Source organism: Rhinopithecus roxellana, chromosome 4 (assembly GCF_007565055.1).
Source record: "Rhinopithecus roxellana isolate Shanxi Qingling chromosome 4, ASM756505v1, whole genome shotgun sequence".
Classification (NCBI taxonomy): Eukaryota; Metazoa; Chordata; class Mammalia; order Primates; family Cercopithecidae; genus Rhinopithecus; species Rhinopithecus roxellana.
Genome location: NC_044552.1, coordinates 43,925,585 through 43,949,080, shown reverse-complemented (window position 1 = coordinate 43,949,080; position 23,496 = coordinate 43,925,585). Strand labels below are relative to the sequence as shown.

The following is a 23,496-nucleotide window of genomic DNA, read 5'->3' as shown; positions in this document are numbered from 1 at the left end:
TAGAAAGCTTTCCCAAGGTCATGGAACAAGACTTCTCTCCCATCATAAGATTCCTAACCTTTCTTAATTTTTTCCTTGCTTATGCCTCTTTGAACAACAGAGTGGGAAAAGGGGCCTTGTGTGTACCCATGGAGTATATTTTTATTTGTGTTAGATTTCACAGACAACCTTATACATGAGCAACCTTATCTCTTGACGGATGCAAGATGAAGGGCCAGTGTAGGCTAGGAATTTTAATGACACCTTTGTTACTCCATAATCAGTCAGAAATAGAACATCAGTCCACTTCTCTTAACCTACATTCTAGGTTAAATAAAACATTGCCAGGAGCCTTCACCTTTCTTGATGGGCATCATTTCTTAGGTCCCTTTTTCTATGGCTTGGAGTAAATGAGGTAATGATTAGAAATGTATCCCTTACAGTAGTCTCTATAGCAGATTTTAATGCAAAACCTGTGGCTGCGCAGCAGACTTCTTTAAATTCTCTTGCTAAAGTTGTACTTGATAGCTCTAGATTACCTACAGGCTGAACAGGGAGAAATCTGCACAGTGGCTTACACTTCTTATTGTACATGAATAAACAAATTGGATTTTGTAGAGATTCAGCTACAAGAGATTAATGAACAGGATCCTTAATTAAAACATGTAGACTTTTCACCTGGCTTATTCTTTGAGCTATTTAATTTTAGTTGATTATTAGGAACCAATAGGAACTCTGGCTAAGGAGCATGCTCTAAATTCTTGGTATGCTCCTGCCAGTCACTACAGTGGTCATTATCATTATTATTCTGACAGTCACAATAGTATTCTCCCTGGTATGCTATATCTCTCCAAAGTTTTAAATGTTTGCAGACAGTCATGTGTAGAATGTCAGATGGTCTCTTTGACTGGAATGACAAAATCTCAAAGAAACGCCTGATCATGAGGACACTATAACCTATCAATAACATGCTAAGACAGAAAACCCAAAATAATAGTAATATGAAGTAGCACCAAAGCCCTAAGTTTTGGTCACACTCTCATCTAGGTGAGAACCTGACCAAAAGAAGAGAATTGTCAAACAAAATTATGGAAGACCATTGTTTTGGACTGAACTCTTGCATTAGGCCCCAACAGAACAGACCAAATCAAAACAAAATCACTCATGCTAATACAACATAATCACGGTGAAACTTTAAGGAAGAAGATAGATTCCAAAGCAGAACAGGTTTTTTTTTCTTCTGAAAATAGGAGATACCAGCATAATAAAGAAGTCTCCTCTGCTCTAACCCTTACAAAAAATTAACCTAAAGTAAACAATCAGGTTATTTTTCCCTCATTCTGTTTCCATATTCCCACCTTACAAAATCCACTGTACTGCTATTTCCCAGTGGAATTTGAGACCAAATAAGTCCATTTACAATGGTGTGAGAGTGACGTCAGTGCCTAAGGTTTCGGTCAACCTCTCAATCTTAAGAGGTTGACCCAAAGGGAGGAATTGTTTACATAAAGCTGCCTCTTTACATATCTTAAGTTTGGCCTAGAACTTTATAAACAGACTATAACCTACTCCTGTACCAATTAGAATTTCAGATGCCTGCCAATCACAGGCAGCCAACTGTTCAAACCATGTTCAAATAAGGGAAACTCCCAGCTGTAACTAATTCAGCTGTTTCTGTGACTCATTTCTGTCTTCTGCACATCACTTTTCTTGTTCTGTCCATAAATGTTATCCAACAATGTGGCAGCTTCAGAGTCACTCTGAACCTATTTTGGTTCTCAGGGAGGCCCAATTCTCAAATCATTCTTTGGTCAATTAAACTCTGTTAAATTTAATTTGTCTAAAGTCTTTTAAATAATATCCAGCCAAGTGTGGTGGCTCATGCCTGTAATCCCAGAACTTTGGGAGGCTGAGGTAGGAGGATCACTTGAGGCCAGGAGTTCAAGACCAGCCTGGGCAACATGGCAAAACTCCATCTCTACAAAAAATACAAAAATTTAGCCAGATTTGGTGGCACACATCTGTAGTCCCAGCTACTTGGGAGGCTGAAGCATAAGAATCACTTGAACCCAGGAGGTGGAGGTTACAGTGAGCCGAAATTGCACCACTGCACTCCAGCCTGGGTGACAGAGTGAGACTCTGTCTCAACAACAACAACAACAAAAGTCTTTAAAACAATACCTATAAAAATATTAACATTTTAAAAGGATTGTCATATCCAGACAATATTTTATATTTCATCTAATACCCACAACATACAGGGAGTATTTATTATTACCTACATTTTTTCCAAAGCAGAAATAGGCCCACAGGGGTTAGGTAATTTGTCCAAAGTCATATCTGAGGAAGAATGGAAATTCAAATCCAAGTATTTTGTTTGAGGTTCTTCTTACATCACCATAGCTTGATAATTGACTTAAATGGAATTCTGTTTTTATTATATAATGTTATCTGTGTAACTCATAAAACTTGTTTAACTTCTTCAATCATATATTTTTTTCAATTGTATTTTTATAACTCTTTTCTATATAAAAGTAAAACCCATTTTAATTCAGATCACCACCAGTTTAAACTTCATTAGTCCCAAGAGTGAGGATGTAACCTACTATGGATAAGGCAAAATCAAAGACATAAAAATAAGTAAAACATAAAACATGATTCACAAAGAATATTACAATCTAGTAGAGGCAATAAAGTGTTGTTGTGGCAGTTAAGGGCCTCCATGTTCTAAAGAAAGAGATATGCTTAGCAGACAGATTACAAAAAAACAGTGGGCTGGAGGGCAAACACCGCAGTTGATACCCCTTCTCAAGAAGGAGGCAACACAGGAGTCCAGCCAATTGTTGCCATATTAAAACGTGGCCCTCATGTTGCCAGTTTTACAAATTTTCAAAAAATGCCAGAAATATGGATTTTTATTTGAAATTTTGTGATTGTTAAATACTGTCAATTGATTTAAAATATAAGGTAAGAAGTAAAGAAATAAACTTTCTCAACTACCACACAACTAGGTCTCAAAACTACTGGAGTGCTGTTTAGAATATGGAGCAGCTCTAGAGATATGAGGCACAACTGTATCAGCAGTGACCACCTGTCTTTTCCCCAACAGTGGAATCTAGTGTGGCACTGAAGGGTGATAGTGACAACATTTAGCCATCAGTACATCTAATAAAAATAACCAACACTTATATTGTGCCTATTATGTGCTAGATCTCTTCTAAATGCTTTACATGTCTTAATTTATTTAGTCTGAAAAAGATCCCATGTGATAAATACATTACCATCTTGTTTCAGAGATGAGAAGAATTGAGTCAAAGAAAGACTACTCAACTAACCGAAGCTCACAAGTTTCATAAGTGACAAAGCTAAGATTTGAACCCAGCCAGGTGGCTCCAGAGCACCAAGTACTTGGCACATTCTTGATGAACACTGTCATCAAGATATCCTCCCAACCATTGCTGGGGTGCTGGGAAGCTGTAGCAAGGTCCTGGAGGACCTGTGTAGGGCCAGGTACTAGTTCTTTAACTGTTTAACTGATGGGTTGTGGACAAGTCCAAGAGCCCCAGGAAAATGCTAGGACAGGTAGAAAAGTTTGGGTAGAGTAGACCATTAAGAGGCTCTTGTTAGCCACTGTTTACCAATTAGTTTAGAAATATTTGACCATTTATCAAGTACTCAGTGATACAGTTCTCCCTAGTTGCAACATTATGTTGGAAAAGCAATGCCTGATGCATAGTAAGTACTAAATAGAGGTCAGCCAGAATTATTACCCAGGCACCATGCATTACTGAGGATTTCTCATGGAAAGATAACTCATTCTAGATTACCTCACAGGCCCTGGCCAGCCTAGAGGTGATTTTCTTTGGGTTGGGCTCTATTCCCTTATCTAAGAAGCTCTAGATTCTAAACACAATAAAATAGGGGAACCTCTCAGGATCCTGAAGGCATATTAAGCAGTCTGAAGATTCTCACAGTGGGGCAGTGTGATCCAAATAGCCTTGCTTGGACTCTACAGTAATGCTATTACTACACAGGCAGAATATTTCAGTCTTCAGATAGGCCAAGCTTAAACAGAAGAGGGAGCATTTGAGCTGAAGATAGGGAGAGAGGTAAACCAGGCTGGAAGAATCATGAGCGTAGGTACAGATATGCAATTTCATTTTGATTGCATGGCATAAATATACAAATTTAATTTACGCTTAATTTGGACAATCCCAAATTTCTCCCACAACAGGTTGATTTTCATTCTTTTGATATTTTCACCAGAGCAGCTTTTCACAATTCCAAAATGTTTTCACTATCGTTTCGTCAGATGGCTCCTTTTTGTCTCATATATGGGAATGGCCATAAAGAATGTTTCCTTCTTACATTCAAGTTCATTACAAGATATTTTCATTATTCATGTTTTTCTCACCATGGTGATTCTTTTGAAATGGTGTTTATATGGTTTAATATAAGTTTGTCATTTTGCATTTCAACTCAGTGACTTGATAAAATTAACCAAAAAACACTTAACCTAAAGGAATACTGCCAAGCATTAAACGTAGACCCTAATTTGACCTAATAAATGTATTTCCAACATAATAATGTGTTATTTAGGTTCTAAATATCACTGATTTTATTGATTTACTTTTAATTTTCTCTAAGTTACCTTTTTAATGTCAATACTAAAATAAAAAACAAAAACAAAAACAAAACAAACTTTATTTGACCCCTGTATAATATAGTCTGAGGTGTAGCCATTAATGCATTTGCCAAACACTCTGATTTTGTTAATGAGAGAGGTGCATGGAAACGCAAACAAGCAAAACAAAATTTCATCAAGTTTTAACCTCTGTCAGAAATAGTGGAAAAAGGGATCAATAATTATCAAACTTAAAAGAATATGTCAAAGATGAAAGAATGTGCCTTCAGTTACCTTGAAGTGTCTTCTTCAAAGAAAAAAGAAAGAAAACGTGCTTAAAATATTTACAGAAGTGTTATTTCAAAGACTACATCACAAACTTGTATTAACTACTTTTAAAATATCCATACCCATTAACCTTGTATTCCTACTCCTAGCAACTTGGTTTAAGAAAATAATCCCAGATATGTCATGTATGTTCAGTGTATACATGTATACCTTCATTATAATAGTAAAAATGTGAAAGTAGCATACAACAAACTAGAAAGAGTTAAATACACATGGCAATTCTTTTCAATTGAGTTAACATTTAAAAATAAACGTTTCTGGCCAGGCACGGTTGCTCACGTGTGTAATCACATCACTTTGGAGGCCGAGGCAGGTGGATCACCTGAGGTCAGGAGTTTGTGACAAGCCTGGCCAACATGACGAAATCCCGCCTCTAGTAAAAATACAGAAATTAGCCTGGTGTGGTGGTGAGTGCCTATAATTCCAGCTACTCCAGAGGCTGAAGCAGGAGAATCACTTGAACTCGGGAGGCAGAGTTTCAATGAGCCAAGATCATGCCATTGCACTCCAGCCTGGGCGACAGAGCGAGACTCTGTCTCAAAAAAAAAAAAAAAAAAAAAAAGAAGCCTTTCCATTTTCCATCTTTTGTCACCTGAATTGACACAACTTTTTTAATATCTTCTTTTTTGAAGTGTCTTTTTAAAACTGTCCATTTTTATAGGATTGTCTGATGGTTTTTTTTTTTTTTTAGCGTTTTCCTTTAATTTTTTAAAGTGACAGGTAAAATTCTACGTATGGTATATACCACATGATGTTTTAAAATATATATACATTACAGAATAGTTACATCTAGCTAATTAAATATGCATTATCTCACATAGTTATCATTTTGGTGATGAGAATACTTATCATCTGCTTTCTTAGCATTTTCAAGAATGCATATGATTAGCTATAGCCACAATGATGTGTAATACATGTCTTGAACTTATTCTTCCTATTTAACTAAAATTTTGTATTCTTTCACCAACTCCACAATCTCTAACCATTCTCTGTGCATTCAGTGTTACCCTTCTTCTATCCATCCTTCATACTACTGCCATGTTATTTCTCTATAACACAATTTTGGTTTTGTTATTTCTTTGCTGAAAATACCTCCACAATTCTCCCTTCACCTTCACGGGAAAACTCAAACTGGTATTCTCTAAGGCTCTGCATAATCCAGCCTGTCAACAATCTCTCCAGCTTTCACAGCTGGGAATTTTCAGGTACAAACCCTATCTCCATCTGTACAAAACTAGTTTTATCATTTCTTGTGGCCACACTGTTTCCTTTTTTCCTAGGCTCCTGTTGATTTTCCAGCCTGTCCTGGTAAGACAGTTACCTACTTTTCTGGCCACAACCAAAAATTAACCTGCAGGGTGGTTTGATGTAGCCATCCATTACAAAATGATTAATTTTCTTATTTGGGGAGAGAAGGGTTGCAAAAAGTGATCTGGATCTCCTTTCCTTTCAAAATGTTTATTAATTTTAATTGACAAGTAAAAAATGTATATATTTGTGGTATACAATATAATCTTTTGATATATGTATACATTGTGGAATGGCTAAATCAAACTATTAGGATATATATTATCTCCCATTTCTTGTGGTGAAAACACTTAAAATCTATTCTCTCAGTAATTTTTACATATACAATATGAGGGTATGTCAAAAAGTTCATGGAAATGGAATTAAAAGATAAAAATATAAAATATAAACTTTATTTCTCAACATAAGCTATATCAAGGTTAATACACTTTTGTAAGCAATCATAGCAGCCATTTAGTGCATCCCTTTAAAAATGAGGGTCCTGGAATTTAAACATATTAATGCAGTCTTTTTTACATTATTAACTAAAGAAAAATGAATCCCCTTTACAGATTTTTGTAAGATTAAGAAACAAAAGGAAGACAGAAGGAGCCAAATCAGTGTTGTAAACCGGATGCTTATGATCTCCCATCAAAATGCTCACAAAATTACCCTTGTTCGATGAAAGGCATGAGCAGGAGCATCATTGTGGTGAAGTAAAACTCTCTGGTGAAGCTTTCCTGGGCATTTTTCTGCTAAAGTTTTGGCTAACTTTCTCAAAACACTTTCCTAATAACTAGGTATCATTCTTCGGCCCTCTAGAAAGTCAACAAGCAAAATGCCTTGAGCATCTCAAAAACAATTGCCATGACTTTTGCTCTTGACTGGTCCACTTTTGCTTTGACTGGACCACTTCCACCTCTTGCTAGCCATTGCTTTGATTAGGCATTATCTTCAGGATCGTACTGGTAAAGCCATGTTTTTCTCCTGTTACAATTCTTTGAAGAAATGCTTCAGAATCTTGATCACATCAGTTTAAAATTTCCACTGAAAGCTCTGCTCTTATCTCCAGTTGATCTGGGTACAATGGTTTTGGCACACATCAAGTAGAAAGTTTGCTGTACTTTGTTTTCAGTCAGAATTGTGTAAACTTAACTAATTGAGATATCTATGGTCTTGGCTATTGTTTCTGCTGTTAAAAGCCAGTCGTCTTCAATCAAGACATGAACAACTAGGGCAAATTGATGTGGATGGTCTGCCACTTCAGGCTTCATCTTCAACATTGTTTAATCTCTTCTCAAAAAGAGTCATCCATTTCAAACTGCTGATTTATTTGGAGCATTGTCCCCACGAACTTTTTATAAAGCATCAAAGATTTCACCGTTCTTCCACCCCACCTTCACCATAAATTTGATGTTCATTCTTACTTTGATTTTAGCGGAATTCATGCTGCTCTGATAGACACTCTATTCAAACTGATGTCTTATGCTTAGTGCCTCAAACTATATCCTGTTCAGACATGTTATAACAAATTAGCATGAACTTACTTTGGTTCAAAAAGATTTTAAAATCCATGCACAGTTTTTTTTTTTTTTTTATAATACACATTTTCCATGAACTTTTTGAGGTCCCCTTATATATTAACTGTAGTCACTATGTGGTACAGTAGATCTCTCAAAACTACTCCTGTTTCTAAATAAAATGTTTTATTCTTTGACCAACATCTCCCCAATCCGTCTACCACCTACCCTCTGTTAACCACATTCTACTCTCTGCTTCTCTGAGTTCAACCTTTTTACACATCACATGTAAGTGAGATCATGAAGTATTTGTCTTTCTGTGTCTGGCTTATTTCACTTAACATAATGTCCTCTAAGTTCATTCATGTTTTAACAAACAAAAGAAAATTTTATTTGGTACTTAAGAGATCATAATGCCTGGGCTAAGCTAATTATTGCCTGTTTAAGGCTTCCTTCCTTTTAAAGGCTGAATACTATCCCACTGTGTATATATATCACTTTTTCTTTATCCATTCATCTATCGCCAGATGCTTAGGTCAATTCTATATCTTGGCTATTGTGAATAATGCTGTAATACACATGGGAGTGCAGCTATCTCTTCAACATTACTGATTTCACACCCTTTGGATATATATCCAGTAGTGGGATTGCTGAATCATATATAGTAGCTCTATTTTTAATGGATGATTGATGTTCTTAAGTCTCCAATGAAAGTAGAATCCTTATTAAACTTTATGTCCTCTTCAAATAACTCATAGTTATGTTGTCTTCATTATAATTGGTAAATTATATAGTCTCCCTTTGGAGATCTCACCTAATGCTTCATTAAATAACTTTCAGTATCATTAAAGTAGAGCTTTTGTCCATCTATAAGTTTTTTTCTCCAAACTAAAAGGCATTAATTACTTTAGTCTAGGCATTATGATCTCTTAAGTGCCAAGTATACAGTTAAGTGTCCCTTGTAGAATTGAGAAACACTACATCTAGGTCAGGATACTATAAACCAAGGAACTTTTTATATCTCTAATACCCACTTGGGTAATCCAAAGTAGAGATTACATTGATCTGAACTAGGAGAATAGCTCTGGAGTAGGGGGCGGAATGAGCATAGTACAGACATACTTGGGAAGTAGATTTCGCAGTTTGGTAACTGGCTGGATATAGGAAGTGTCAGAGACAGAGGACTGAAAAATGACAGCCATATTTCTACTAGGAAACCCAAAAAGTAAAGACTTGAGAAGGGAAATTATGAGTTCTGCTTTGAGCATATGGAATCTAAGGTGATTGTGTCACCTGGAAGTGTCCAGCAAGCATTGACCATAAGGGTCAAAATACAAAAGCGAAATGTAAGGAAAAAATAGCCCTGACAGTGGTTAGAATTACTAAGGGAAAGAACAGGGACTGAGAAAATAAGAATTCTAAAACAGAACTGAGATGTTCATTTAAATGGTGTACAGTAAAAATAATAAATAACTAAATAGAACTGAAAACCCACCATATTTAATGAGTAAATATAAAAAGGAAGTACCAATGGACCAAGCTGCTGAAATGATAAATAAGGTTGGTATTAATACTTGCCCATTGTATTTTGCCACCCAAGTTACTGGAGGCCTTGGTAAGGACAGTCACAGTGGAAGCATGTGAGCAGCAGCAAGATCCAGTGAGCTGAAGAGGAATGTGAGTTGTTTAGCCCAAGATCTACACCCAGTAAGCACACAAGAAATATTATCAAATGAAGATATGAAATATAACTCAAAAGTATGAAGAAGACAGAAAAGACATATACCATGGGAGTATATAGAGGCTCAAGAAAAGTTTACATTGCTTTTAGGTAGAGAAGACTTGCATATATTTAAATGCTAGGAGAGCCAGGCGCAGTGGGTCACACTGTAATCCCAGCACTTTGGGAGGCTGAGGCAGGCAAATCACTTGAGGCCAGGAGTTTGAGACCAGCCTGGTCAATATAACGAGACCCCCGTCTCTACTAAAAATATAAACATTAGCCAGACGTGGTGGTGCACACCTGTAATCCCAGCTACTTGGGAGGCTGAGGTACAAGAATCGCTTGAATCCGGGAGGTGGAGGTTGCAGTGAGCCAAGAGTGCACCACTGCACTCCAGCCTGGGCACAGAGTGAGACCCTGTCTCAAAAATAAATAAATAAATACATACATACATATATAAATACATGCTTAATGAAAGGAATCAAAAAAGGGGATGTAGTAGAAAGTAGAAAAAAAATAAATGGAAGTCCCTGGGAGGACAGAAAAAATGGAATCTGGGGTTGAAATAACAGAATTAACTTTAATAATTTTCCTCTATCAGAGGAAGAAAAAGCATAGATCGTTAGAAGAAAGAGCAGAGTTAAGAACGGCATGTTTGTGTACCCCACAATCCATACAGTAAACCCTAACACCTAATGCGGTGATATTAGGAGGTGGAGCCTTTGAGAGGTGATTAGGTCATGAGGCTACAGCCTTCATGATACAATTAGTACCCTTATTGGGGGGGAAAAAAATAGAAGAGTGCTTACTCCCTCTCTCTCTGCTCTCCACCATATAGGATACAAGAATATATACATCTATAAGCCAGAAAGTGAGGCCTTACTAGATACTAGATCTGCCAGAGGCTTGAACTTGGACTTACAGCCTCCAGAACTGTGAGAAATAAATGTTTGTAGTTTAAGCCAGCCAACCTATGGCAATTTGTTATAGCAGCCCAAACTGACTGAGACATGGAAGGAAGAGAAAAAATGAGGAGGAGGAAGAGGACTATTAGGAGAAGAAGGAGAGAAAGAAAAGAATTGTTAACATTTCATGAGTGCCTTTCAGATGAGAAAACTGAGGCTCAGGAAGATTTTCACCCAATAAATGGCAGAATTTCAATCTAAAACTGATCTTAAACCTTAATCTTTGTTATCCATTCTGGATAACAAAAGGTGGAGAGTTGTGGTGCTTCCAGTTGTCCCTTTAGGGTAAGAAGTGCTCAGATAGAGTAGGAATATGGAAGACTAAAGGCTTAAGGAGAATGGAAATTGCTTGACATAGTCATAGTGGAGACTGAGAAAGAGCCGACTCAGGAAAGAAAAATATCAAGGGCCCAGAAAGAATTGGAGGCTTTAAAGTTGTAGTGACACCAATCTGCACAGGTAATTATCTTCTCTAGCAAAGCTCAGCTGGAAATGTGAAGACACCATGGTTTAAGATTTTATGAAGTCACAAACTCAGAAGGACAATGGCAAAAATAAGTTGAGGATTTGGGCAAGGAAGATGCTAAAATAATAGGATATGGAATCCAAGACAGATGGGACAGGAAGTAAAGTCAGGAAAGGCTGACAAGAATAACATGTCAAAGACTGAAGATTCTTAGAAGGTGGCATTTAGATGTATCCTTGTGCCTAATATATTGCCTAGCATAAAGTAGTAATTGAGTAAATAATTTCTAATTAATTAATTATAAACAAGACCTACCATGTTGAAGTATAAGGCCAGAAAGGACATTTGACTCAGACTTCTCCTTTATAAAAGATTCTGAATGAGACTTCTTTGGATGTCAACAAGACCTGATGGTAACCCAGTAGGATGATTCAGTCAAAACAGCTTTCCTAGATAAAATATGGCCTGGCCTTCTTCAAAGTTTTCTCTAGAAGGGCTTAGACCTGTGCTTCTTCACTTAGATGGGCTTGTGCTGGTGAAAGTCTGCTCTACAATGCCTCTGTAGCTTTATAAATTTTACCTTTTCTTTAGGGTTTTTTCACCTTAGTTATCCTCAATATCAGCCGTTTTCCCTAGGGTTATGATTACCCCACTTAAGATACTGAGAAAACATTATTTCTCATGCTTTTCTGAAATAGTTAAAATGTTCTCTCTCTCTCTTTCTCTGTCTCTGGTGTGTGTGTGTGTGTGTGTGTGTGTGTGTGTGCGCGTGTGTGTGTATGCATGCTTTCACTCTCTATATATCTATATAGATACATATATACATATATTTATAGAAATATATATACGTATATATATTTTATATACGTATATATATTTCAGTGAGGCAGCTGAGGATCTGATAAATACAGCAACTTGCCTGGCTTCATACCTAAAACATAGCAGAATTAAAATATGTGTGGTTTGCAACTCTTATTTCATTTCTTCATGCTACTTAAAAACTTTATATGTGACAAAATACTGAAAACTAAGGAAATCCAAGTCTTCAAAAAAAAAAAAAAAAAAAACTCCACACTTCGAGTGAGAGTTCAATAGTATCTCTATCTTTTGAAGTAAAACAAAGCATGGAAGGAAAATCCAGATAAATTTCTTGGAATTTGCAAGGAATCGGAATTTTACTTAATATAATGGGCCCAAAATGGAATGGATTATTTGTCAAAGTGTTGAGTTTCTCATCTCCAAGCACATTTGTGGGGAGATTAGATAGCCAAATGTTAGGGTCAACCTGGTTAATTTCCACTTCTACCATCAAATTTTCACTTTCTAACTTTTTAATCCTCATTATTATTACAAGATAATAACCTAGATCTAAGCTGGTGGATTAGGTGGAACATTCACACGTGACCAAGAATGATAGAGCAACAATCATTATTGAGAGCTCTGTGTGAAAGAAGTATCAGAATGTAAATGATATAGCTGCTCCCATATGAAATGCTATGAGTCTCGTTTTTATTCCTAACAAATTGGCAAATAGTCAACAGTGGCATCAACCCATAAACAAATCTCACCTCTATGGGCAAGTTATGCAAAATCTACAATAGAAGTTCTACACAAGAAAAATATACCTAACCAAACATTTTCAGAGAAGGAAAAACATAATTTTACAAAGGTCTAACACCATGTGATTTTCATAATATGTAGCTAAATAACAAAGAAAACTAAAATAATAAAGGAAGCAAAAAGTTTTGTTTTATTTAGTGTGTTCATAAGTATATCAAAAAAGAATTCTCCATATTTTTTAGAGAAATTAAGATTGTATGGCTAAAAATACATTTATCCATGCAGATGGACAAAAATAATTTGTGAAGGCTTTGTGGGTGAGCAGAAAAGCAACAAAAATGTTTCAAAGGTAAAAAGACATGTGGAAAAAATTTAGATATTCATGTATATGTAATATATATTTAAGATAATGGGCTCTGTAATATAGTATGAAAAAGATCCAAGAACGTTATGGAACTGTTAGTGAAGATATCAGCTAATGGGCTGCTGCAGCATATAAAAATACTGCAAATATGAATATAAAAATACTTTAAATATGAGAGGGGAAAGTGTTCTGTCCTTTTAAAAAATTATAATATGCCTGTAACTAGATTGTTAAAAATAGTTCTAGTCATTGTGCCTTAGGAAAGCCTTTATAGGCTAGAAGTGGATGGATATATGTCTATGTAAAAAGGTACATTATATCTAATTGTTATCATTACTATCATAAGCAAATACATTCCATCATGTAAAGGAAAATGTAAAACTCTTTAAGTAAAAATGAAAACAGGAGAGCTATTAGAGGTCAACATAACAAAATAGAGTATATGTAATGAATAACTCCTTTTTAATGAGTTCTCACGATATTGTAAGCACAGTTCCAAGCATTTTGCATGTGTTAACTTATTTAATCTCCACAAAATCTCTTCCTGTGGGCACTATTAATATCCCAGTGAGGTACAGAGAAGTCCAATAATTTGCCCCACATCACACAGCTAGTAAGTAGCAAAGCCGAGATTAAAATGCAGGCATTCTGATTTCAGGAAGTGCAAGCTTAACCCACTGCTCTTGAAACCCTCATCTAATTTTTGTCTTGTCTCTCCATTGAGATTTCTTAAATGGAGAGCTAGTTGATACACTGGAAGTAGGTAGGTTTGAGGTAAATAATTATAAAATGAACTATAAACCTTGAAATCTTCAGAAGACAAATCTTCTGAATTCTAAAAGACAAAACAAATGGAAAATATAAAACAAGAATCAGGTGGTCTCTAGAGTCACACAGACAACAGCACAAAGCAGGGAGAGTTGGGGTAGGTAAACCTCTAGCCTCTTGAAGCAAGCCTCTAGAAGGTCAGGCAGAGCCTCCCATGGGGCTGCACTTCATGCCCCCAACAGATACAGGCTACAGAGCTGGATGAATCTCTGACTTCACCCCAGATGACATTCATTCCTTCTGTGATGTGGAAATGTCAGAACTGTGTCTACTTGTGTCAATGTTCTCTGTTTTGAGTTATAAATATCTGAAGGGCGGAGAACAGATCTTACTCACTTGACATATTACCCAGCTCAGCACCACACACAAGGTTCTTGATAAACAGATTTTAATTGTTATGATATGCTACTCTTTCACTCAATTTCTCAACTTCATACACCCCATAGGGTCTACTATAAGAAATAAGAATGTGTTTTCAATCTATTTTTTGTTTGCCACTGCTAAGAATGTGGCTGAATGCATGACTTTACAGCATTGTTTTAAATAGAGAATCTCAGTAAAATATTCTTTAGGGAAGTACCAAATCTAAGATTAATAACTGTTCATTTTACTGAAGATTCTAACAAAGAATTTGTTCAGGTTGGGGAAGTAATTATTCTGAGAGATTTTCTCCATACACACTATCTGCCTTTCGGAATCCATTGAGCTTTTGTTCAGCTGCTGTGTTTTGTAGTTAACTTCATGCTGCTCTTGCTCACGTTCCCAGAGCATCTAGTATGAAACACAATCTTGTCCTTTTCCAGACATCAGTTAGCTGGAAAAGGAATGTCACATGTCATCTCTCTGCCTCCTTCCATATTCTTTCACTTCCTGAGAATGTGACCCTATACAGGAGAGTATAAAAGAGCTTACTCAGTGGAGTTGAGTCAAGTGGACAGCCAACATTCACCTTTATAACGTCTAGTAAATACAATGCTCTATTCCAACTCCAAAGGAACTTTCCTCAAAAGACAGAGAATGTCTCTTGCTGTGAGAATTGTGCAGTTTAAAAATCATATTGTTCATTTTTCTGCCCTCCTAAGAGTAAACAATCAACATTTGGTCTAGACTGGTCTTGAGGAGGGCATGGCTTTTAAGGGCTTTCTTAGGAGCTGCATCACCTGGAATCCTGGGCTAAAATTGTGGGAGCTGAGGAAGAAAGCAAAGTTCTTGCCGTGAGTTCAGAAGTAGTAAGCAAAACCTAGTCCAAGAAGTTACATAGTTAGAAATCGAAATCCCCAAAAGCTAATGATGTACATGCTAATCACCCTTACTTTCTTTCTATAAGCCTTCATTTGCAGCTATGAATTTACTTTTAGCTAAATTCATTATAATCACACAAACCACCATTTGATGCCTACAACAGTGACATGGCAGTACAGGATAAGCGACACCTCTGCCTCAGGGAGTCCCTTCCTCACACAGCCTTGCCCAGTTTCCTTATGGAGAGTGCATTTGTTCTTGTCTCTTTCAAAACAACTGCTTGTATTCACTATACAGATCAGTGAACCCATTCGTAGATGTTAGTGATCTTCTACACTCCATGCATAAGTGGGGACCAGGTTTGTTCTCTATATGCCACTATTTCATACATAATGCACTGGTTTTCCACTGTACTCTCCACATAGTAGGTATGCTTCTTGCAATATATTTTCTTAATTTAATAAAGATAACCCACATCCTCCCAAATTTTACCACAGCTTGCCTCCAAGTCTGTACTTCAGTCTTTCAAAATGGTCGGTCAGAAATACAAGAGTAAAGGTTGGGTACACATACATTAAGAAGTGAGGAGAAATGCTATATGCTGACAACTGATTATTTTAATATATGCTAGACCCAATGAGTGGCTATCACTATTCATGCTGTGCATTTCAAATATAATTTGAAAACAAGTTTCCACCTTCAGTCATTTAATCTCAAAGCATATTTATTAGAATGAGGCCAAAGTTTTGAGAAAAACAAAAGATTATTCTCTCAATAACAACCAAAATAGAAATAAAATTTTTTATAGCATACGTATTCTTCTGAAACTTGGTGCCTATTGAATCTAAATGACTATTCAAACCAAATGAGCTTTCCTAGATGAATATTTTGAACTGTTTAGTTTTTATTATCTTTATAAACTCACTGTGTAGTAGAGAAGGACAATTCTTCATTAACTTCTCCAAAGTGGACATATAACAAGTATAATTATGCTACACTTATTCTTACCGGCATTCAAATACTTCACATTTTTTAAAAGATTTGCTGTCAATATTTTGGTTAAAAACATTTTAATGATTAGCTTCATACCTTCTGCAGAAAGTCCTCTTCATTATTCATCTCAACACTTTTTATTTAAGTTCAGCTTTAGAAACCACAATATCCTCAACGAATGTGTTCAACATGTATTTATATGTGTACCTACAACAAAGACTGCAGATGATGAATTCCATGGAGGCTTTTCCAGAGAGGTCTGGCAGGTAATAAAAGATAAACATCAGACCCTGATGTGTCATGCCCAAGGCACAGTATGCTGGAAATGCACTAGAAGAATCCAATGACAAATGCTTGTTTATGCCTGAATCCCTGCAAACAAAAGACATAGAAAGCTTAAAATTGTGTTGATTGACTTTTTTCTCCAGAATACAGAATCTTTGTTACATAACAATTGTATTCTGGAATGATATCTATTGTCAGATTCAGATGATGAAACACTTATTAGACAACTATGCTATCAGAGCCCACAGACAAAAGCACAGATGGAAAAATACAGTTATAAGTGACCCAGATTTTTACCAATGGCAAATATCCACTCATTTGTAATTCTCATTTTTATTTTCTTTTCTGGGTCCCTCTGGCCTCCAGATTAATTTTGGACCTTCATTATAAAACTGAAATATCTTCCCTTAGCCTTTCCAATTCTCCAATGTCAGTCTATGACAAATCCCAGACCATCCCCACTGTCCACAACGAATATGGAATAATCCACAGGCTGCCCCATAGGGTCCCATAAACAATCCTAACTCAGTAGAGGACATAGGGAATGCTTTCTATTCACTAGTAAAGGGAGTTTGAAATCACACTTCTGCTGCCATCAACTCAACTTCAAGTATAGTTGATAAAGGAGAATATGGAGTTCTTCTGAACCAAACCAAATTCTCTCTAAGCATTTTCCATGTGGAAGTGTATAGTCTCCATGGCTAATCACTTCTGTCCAGCTCTTCTGGGCCTGAAGAAGGCCAAGCCAATACTATAACCAGTCAGTCCTACCTGACTCTCTTGGCCCATTTCAAAAGCCCCATTTCCTAAAGACAGTAATTAACTATTCCTATTTCCATTCTGTTGGTACTGGTTCCATGACTGACTCTAAAGCTTCTGCTCTGTGTAGCCTGATCTACAACCAGATCTTGGATTTGGACCTAGTTCTGATGCTGATACCTGAAACTGCATCCTGAATATGGCTGTTTTGGATTCTTGAACTTCCCCAAGAAAAGGGATTCTATCTCCTATTCTAGTATTTGACTTGCTCTTGGTGCTTTCCCCCAGATCTCTAGTAGAGTGTTTAATTCCCACAATGTCTTATACCAGAGTCTTACCTAAGATTTTCTCAATCCTCTTCTGAAACCACGTTTACTTCCACTTTTGCAACTTTTTCCTGCATGTGCTTGTCTCCGTGCAAAACAGGTGCCATTGAGGTATGGAAACAAATGTTTTGTGAAAAATTTCGTTTTTGTTTCTGAAATGTTCCCTTTCCTATGTCAAAGAAAAGAACCCCAAGCTGGTTTACATATTCAGTTACGTATTGGGACACGTTAAAAAAAATCATTTCTTCATAGTATTACTTACCCAAATTTTCTCCTGGGAATTTTATTGTTATTGAATATGCAATTTGATTCATTTTATCTTCTTTTCCTTACCTTATTTCGACAATCTCTTCTTCTCAATGTGTATCCATGAGTTTTTTATAATATCCTTTCCAGAACCCTTGATTTGCCCATTTTTGTAAAAAGTGTTCTAAAGTTTGGTTGGACATATGGTATATAACCTAATTTATGATATTAGCATAATACATATTTTAAAAGTATTACCATTATTTAGAATCTGTTTTTCCAAAGGAGAAACCAAATGTCAGTAAAGGGCTTAACAAATAGATTAGAAAAACAATAAATGGTCAATAAGTCCATATTAAACACTTTCATTCACAAGCACTTGTTCAATACGTACTATATCCAGAAAGCTATCTTTGTCAAAATGAATGTAGCCATTGAGCCATGAATGTAAATGATACAAGCCTTTCCCTTACCACTCTTCTGAGACAACATATGGAAAGACTGTTCAACTCAAGTACTTATCTTGCCAAAAAGTTGTAATCTAATTGAATGGATCCAGAGAAGAGTAACTAAAATGATTAAAGGAATTATGGGATGCATTTCACAAGAACAGATTGCAGAAGCTAAAGCTTACTAAGTACCAACAAGGGGAAACAATATGTTGTTTACCACTAAGTTACTACTGCCTTCTGATGAATTATTGAACAGGATTGGAAGAGCAAAGGATGCAAATTAGGTAAAGGATTAAATCTATTCTTTCATTGTGGGAGAAAATGAAATCACAATGAATTTGTTTTTGTATCATATTTATGTATATTATATGTTACAGTACAGTGTATAAAATACAAAGTTCTTGTCTTCCCAGCACTAACTGATAAGGAAATTGGGTGAAAACATGCCCAATGAGACCAAGGGAATAACTGACTTGTGAGAATAATAGACAAGTTCAGTGAAGAAAATAGTCTTTCTTATGACCTTCATCAATCACAAAAATGTGGTTTCAGGTCAGCATAAGAACGTAAGAACCATGACAGAAGGATACTTCCACTCTATCTTTCTCCCAATTTGTTGTTGTTCTAGAAACCGCATGGGTTTGTTCCTCCTTTATATGCAACTAATTATGACATACATAACTGGAAGGCTACACTGACACCCTTTATTGAAGAGAACATCATACAAAAATTATGAGGAGTAATAGTTCAGCTTCCCTAGTGGTTCTAGAACTCCTGTTCACAAAGGCCCCCAAAAGTTCCTTTCATGAATCCAGTCCCCACCTCTTTTCAGTTCTGCCCAGAAATAGCTCATTCTCTAAGAAAATGGTAGATCTATTTATAGAATTAAGATTTAAAACCGATCACTAAAAAAAAAATTGGAGTGAGGACAGGTGAAAAATCAGTGAAATCAGGGCTGAGCGGAAACACACATTGGCAGGGAAACTGAAGAATATTTTTGTGTGTCCTTTTCATTTGTTTTAGAAAGGGAATTTCTCCTCTCACCTGCCCCTTCGATAAACCTAAGTAAACAACAAGTAGAAAACAGTATAACTCCCTGAAAAAAATTTTTTTGTAAAGATGATACAGTTTAAAACTAGTTTAAAATCACTTTAATTTAGCTTTTTCAATGATTTCCACATATCCTTAAGCATTTATATATTTAGCATAAGCTTCATAAAGTTAAATGAAGTTAGTTGTGAAAGTGAAAGCATGAAATTCTGAATTCCAAGGCACATAAGGAGCTTGCAATCACATATAATAAGTTAAAAATTATTCCAAAACAGCCCAAGCTATTTTTAGAAGAAGGAGAGTGTCACAGAATACATTTCTTTTTATTTGTAAGATTTATGGAGTCCAAATGCAGTTTTGTTACATGAATATAGTGCATAGTGGTGAAGTTTGGGCTTTTAGTGTAGCCATCACCGGAATAGTATACATTGTACACATTAAGTAATTTCTCATCACTGACCCCACTCCCCGCTTTTGAGTCTCCACTGTCTATTCACAGAAGACATTTTTATAACACTATTAATTTTTAAAAATTGGTAGCTGGTGTTGTCCTTGTTTCCTTCTTTTAATGACATCATTCTATTTATGGGGATAATACCTACGAATTCTTGAGAGCACCAAAACCTCATATATATATATACACACACACACATATGTATATATATACACACACACATACATACACATACACAGGTTATGTTACTCAATAGTACCATATTTTAAAATATAACAATAGGCCAGGCACGGTGGCTCACTACCTGTAATCCCCGCACTTTGGGAGGCCGAGGCAGGCGGATCACAAGGTCGGGAGATTGAGACCATTTTGGCTAACACGGTGAAACCCCGTCTCTACCAAAAATATAAAAAATTAGCCAGGCGTGGTGGTGGGCACCTGTAGTCCCAGCTACTCAGGAGGCTGAGGCAAGAGAATGGCATGAACCCAGGAGTGGGAGCTTGCAGTGAACTGAGATAGTGCCACTGCACTCCAGCCTAGGCGACAGAGCAAGACTCCGTCTCAAAAAAAAAGAAATAATAATAATAATAATAATAATAACAATGGGCATTGTACATATTAACATAAATTGCATTTTTATAGAAAATTGATGCTATTTCTTAGTTTTGCAAATTGCTCTAATGTCTAGCTTAAGAGGAAAACCACTGGAATCTCATATCTGCTTTTGCATTCTTTTTTTTTTTTTTGAAACAGAGTCTGCTCTGTCGCCCAGACTGGAGTGCAGTGATGCGATCTGGGCTCACCGCAGCATCCGCCTCCTGGGTTCAAGCAATTCTGCCTCAGCCTCCCAGATAGCTGGGATTACAGGCGCCTGCCACCACGCCTGAACAATTTTTAGTATTTTTAGTAGAGACGGGATTTTGCTATGTCGGCCAGGCTGGTCTGGAACTCCTGACCTCAGGTGATACACCCGTCTCGGCCTCCCAAAGTGCTGGGGTGACAGGCATGAGCTGCTGCTCCCGACCTGCGTTCATTCTTTTGATACAGCCATGTCATGCAACCTCTGGAAAACGTCACTATACACCAAAGCTAGAATGAGAGTGAAAAGGCAAATAGGGTCTTACCATTATTGTGAAAATAATTTTAACCTCACAGTCTCCTCAAAGATTCTTGGAATCCCAAGGGATCCCTGAATCATACTTTGAGAACTGCTGCTGTAGTGAAACAACCAACAGATTAAAGACCTGAGTTCTACAGGAAACACTGCTTTTTAAAGGCATATCACATAGTTTTCTTGATAACAGTTTCCTTTTGTGCAAAATGTGGGTTAGGGCAAGATGATCTCTCAGGTTTCCCTTAACTCTGTTCTGTGATTGTATAAAATATTAAAGGAATTTTATAAAACAACAGCAGAATACACATTGTCTTCATGAGTACATGGAATGTTCTCCAGGATAGACTATATGCTACGACACAAAACAAGTCTAAACAAATTTTTAAAAATTAAAATTATATCAAATGTTTTATCAGACTCCAATTAAATAAAACTAAAAATCAACATCAAGAGTAACTTTGGAAACTCTACAAATATGTGCAAATTAAACAACATGCTCCTGAATGGCCACTGGGTCAATGAAGAAATTAAGAAGAAAATAAACAAAAATTTGAAACAAATGAAAATAGAAAACAATGTACCAAAATGTGTGGGGTACAGCAAAAGCTCTCCTAAGAGGGGAGTTGATAGCAATAAACACCTACATCAAAAAAAAAAAAAAAAAAAGGGAGGCCAGGCACGGTGGCTCATGCCTATAATCCCAGCACTTTGGAAGGCCGAGGCGGGCAGATCATGAGGTCAGGGCAACATGGTGAAACCCCATTTCTACTAAAAATACAAAAATTAGCTGGGCGTGGTTGCGTGCACCTGTAGTTCCAGGTACTTGGAGGGCTCAAGCAGGAGAATCACTTGAACCCAGGAGATAGAGATTTCAGTGAGCCGAGATCGCGCTATAGCGCTCCAGCCTGGGTGACTGAGCGAAACTCTGTCTCAAAAAAAAAAAAAAAAAAAAAGTGAAAATTTTCACTTATATAATCTAATGATGCCCCTTAAGGAACTTGATTACAAAAACAAAGCAAAACAAAAATACCCAAAACATCAACAACAACAAAAAGGAACAAACCAAACCCAAAACTAGTGCAAGGAAAGAAATAATAAATATCAGAGCAGAACTCAGTGAGACAGAAACTAACAAAATAATACAAAGGTTCAACCAAACACATTGGTTCTTTGAAAAGATAAACAACATTAATAAATCCCTAGCTAGACTAACCAGGAAGAGAGAAGATCCAAATAAGCAAAATTAGACATGGAAAAGGAGACGTTATAACTGATATCACAGAAATACAAAAGATCATCAGAGAATGTTATAAACAATTATACACTAACAAACTGGAAAATCTAGAGGAAAAGGAGAAATCCCTCGAAATATAGAACCTATCAAGATTGAATCAGGAATAAATAGAAAACCTGAACAAACCAATAATGAGTAGTAAGGTAGAATCAGTGATAAAAAGTCTCCCAATACAGAAAAAGCTGAGGACTGGATGGATTAACTGCTGAATTCTATCAAATGTACACAGAAGAACTAATAACAAGCCTTACAAAAAGTTGAAAGGAAAGAAATTCTCCCTAAGTCATTCTGCAATGCAAGTATTACCCTGGCACCAAAACCAGGCAGGACAAGAAAAGGAAAGGAAAGGAGAAAGGAGAAAGGAGAAAAGAGAAGAAAAGAAAAGGAAAGAAAAGGAAAGAAGTGAGGGGAGGGGGAAGAAAGAAGAAGGAAGAAAGGAAGGAAGGAAGGAAGGAAGGAAGGAAGGAAGGAAGGAAGGAAGGAAGGAAGGAAGGAAGGAAGGAAGGAAGGAAGGAAGGAAGGAAGGAAGGAAGGAAGGAAGGAAGGGGAGGAGAGAGAAAAAGAAAAGAGAAAAGAAAGAAAAGAAAGAAGAAAGAGGAGGGAAGGCAGGAAGGCAGGGAGGGAGGGAGGGAGGAAGGAAAAAAGAAAAGAAAAAGGCAGGGAAGGGGAAGGGAAGAGGAAGGAGAAGTGAAGAGGAAGGGGAAGGAGAAGGGGGAAACTACAGGCCTATATGCCTGATGAACATAAACTCAAAAATCCTCAACAAAATACTGGCAAAGTCAATCCAACAGCACATCAGAAAGATAAGACACTATAATCAAGTGGGATTTATACTGTGGGTGCAAGGATGGTTCAACATAGGCATATCAATGAACATGAAACATCACAACAGAATGAACAAAAACCATATGATCATCTAAATAGATGCAGAAGCAGCATTTGATAAAATTCAATATGGCTTCATTATTAAAGCTCTCAAAAAACTGGGTGTAGAAAGAATATACATCACAATCATAAAGGCTATATATAACAAATGCCCAGTTGACATTTTACCAAATAGGAAAAAGTTGAATGCCTTTTTTCTAAGAACTGGAAGAAAATAAGAATGCCCATTTTAACCACTCATATTCAACACAGTACTACTAGAAGTCCTAGCCAGAGCATCAGGCAAAAGAAAGAAATAAAAGGCATCCAAATTGGAAAAGATCAAGGCAAATTGTTCCTCTTTGCAGATGACATGATCTTACATTTAGAAAAGCTAAAGACTACAAAAAAACAAAAATGATGAATTCAGCAAAGTTACAAGATACGAAATTAACATAATAAAAACCAGCAGCATTTCTATACACCAATCACGAAATATCTGAAAAAGAAACCAAGAAGACAAACTCATTTATAATAGCTACAAAAAAAGAAAGAAAGAAAGAAAGAAAAGAAAGAAAGAAAGAAAGAAAGAAAGAAAGAAAGAAAGAAAGAAAGAAAGAAAGAAAGAAAGAAAGAAAGAAAGAAAGAAAGAAAGAAATTTAGCCTATTAGATGAAAGATCTCTACAAGGAAAACTACAAAACACTAATGAAAGTAATTGAAGAGGACACAAACAAATGGAAAGACTAATTCC

The 23,496-nt window shown here is 36.4% G+C and overlaps 1 protein-coding gene across 1 annotated transcript in view; it reads right to left on the bottom strand.

Annotated features, from left to right (window-relative positions):
• Window positions 1–16,069, bottom strand: part of LGSN (lengsin, lens protein with glutamine synthetase domain) — a 44,692-nt gene extending 28,623 nt beyond the window's left edge. The window contains exon 1 of the mRNA XM_010364278.2: window positions 15,996–16,069. Coding sequence (XP_010362580.1) covers window positions 15,996–16,025 — 30 coding nt within the window. The 5' untranslated portion in view covers window positions 16,026–16,069. The remainder of the gene's footprint in view (window positions 1–15,995) is intronic.
• Between the last annotated feature and the right edge of the window lie 7,427 nt (window positions 16,070–23,496).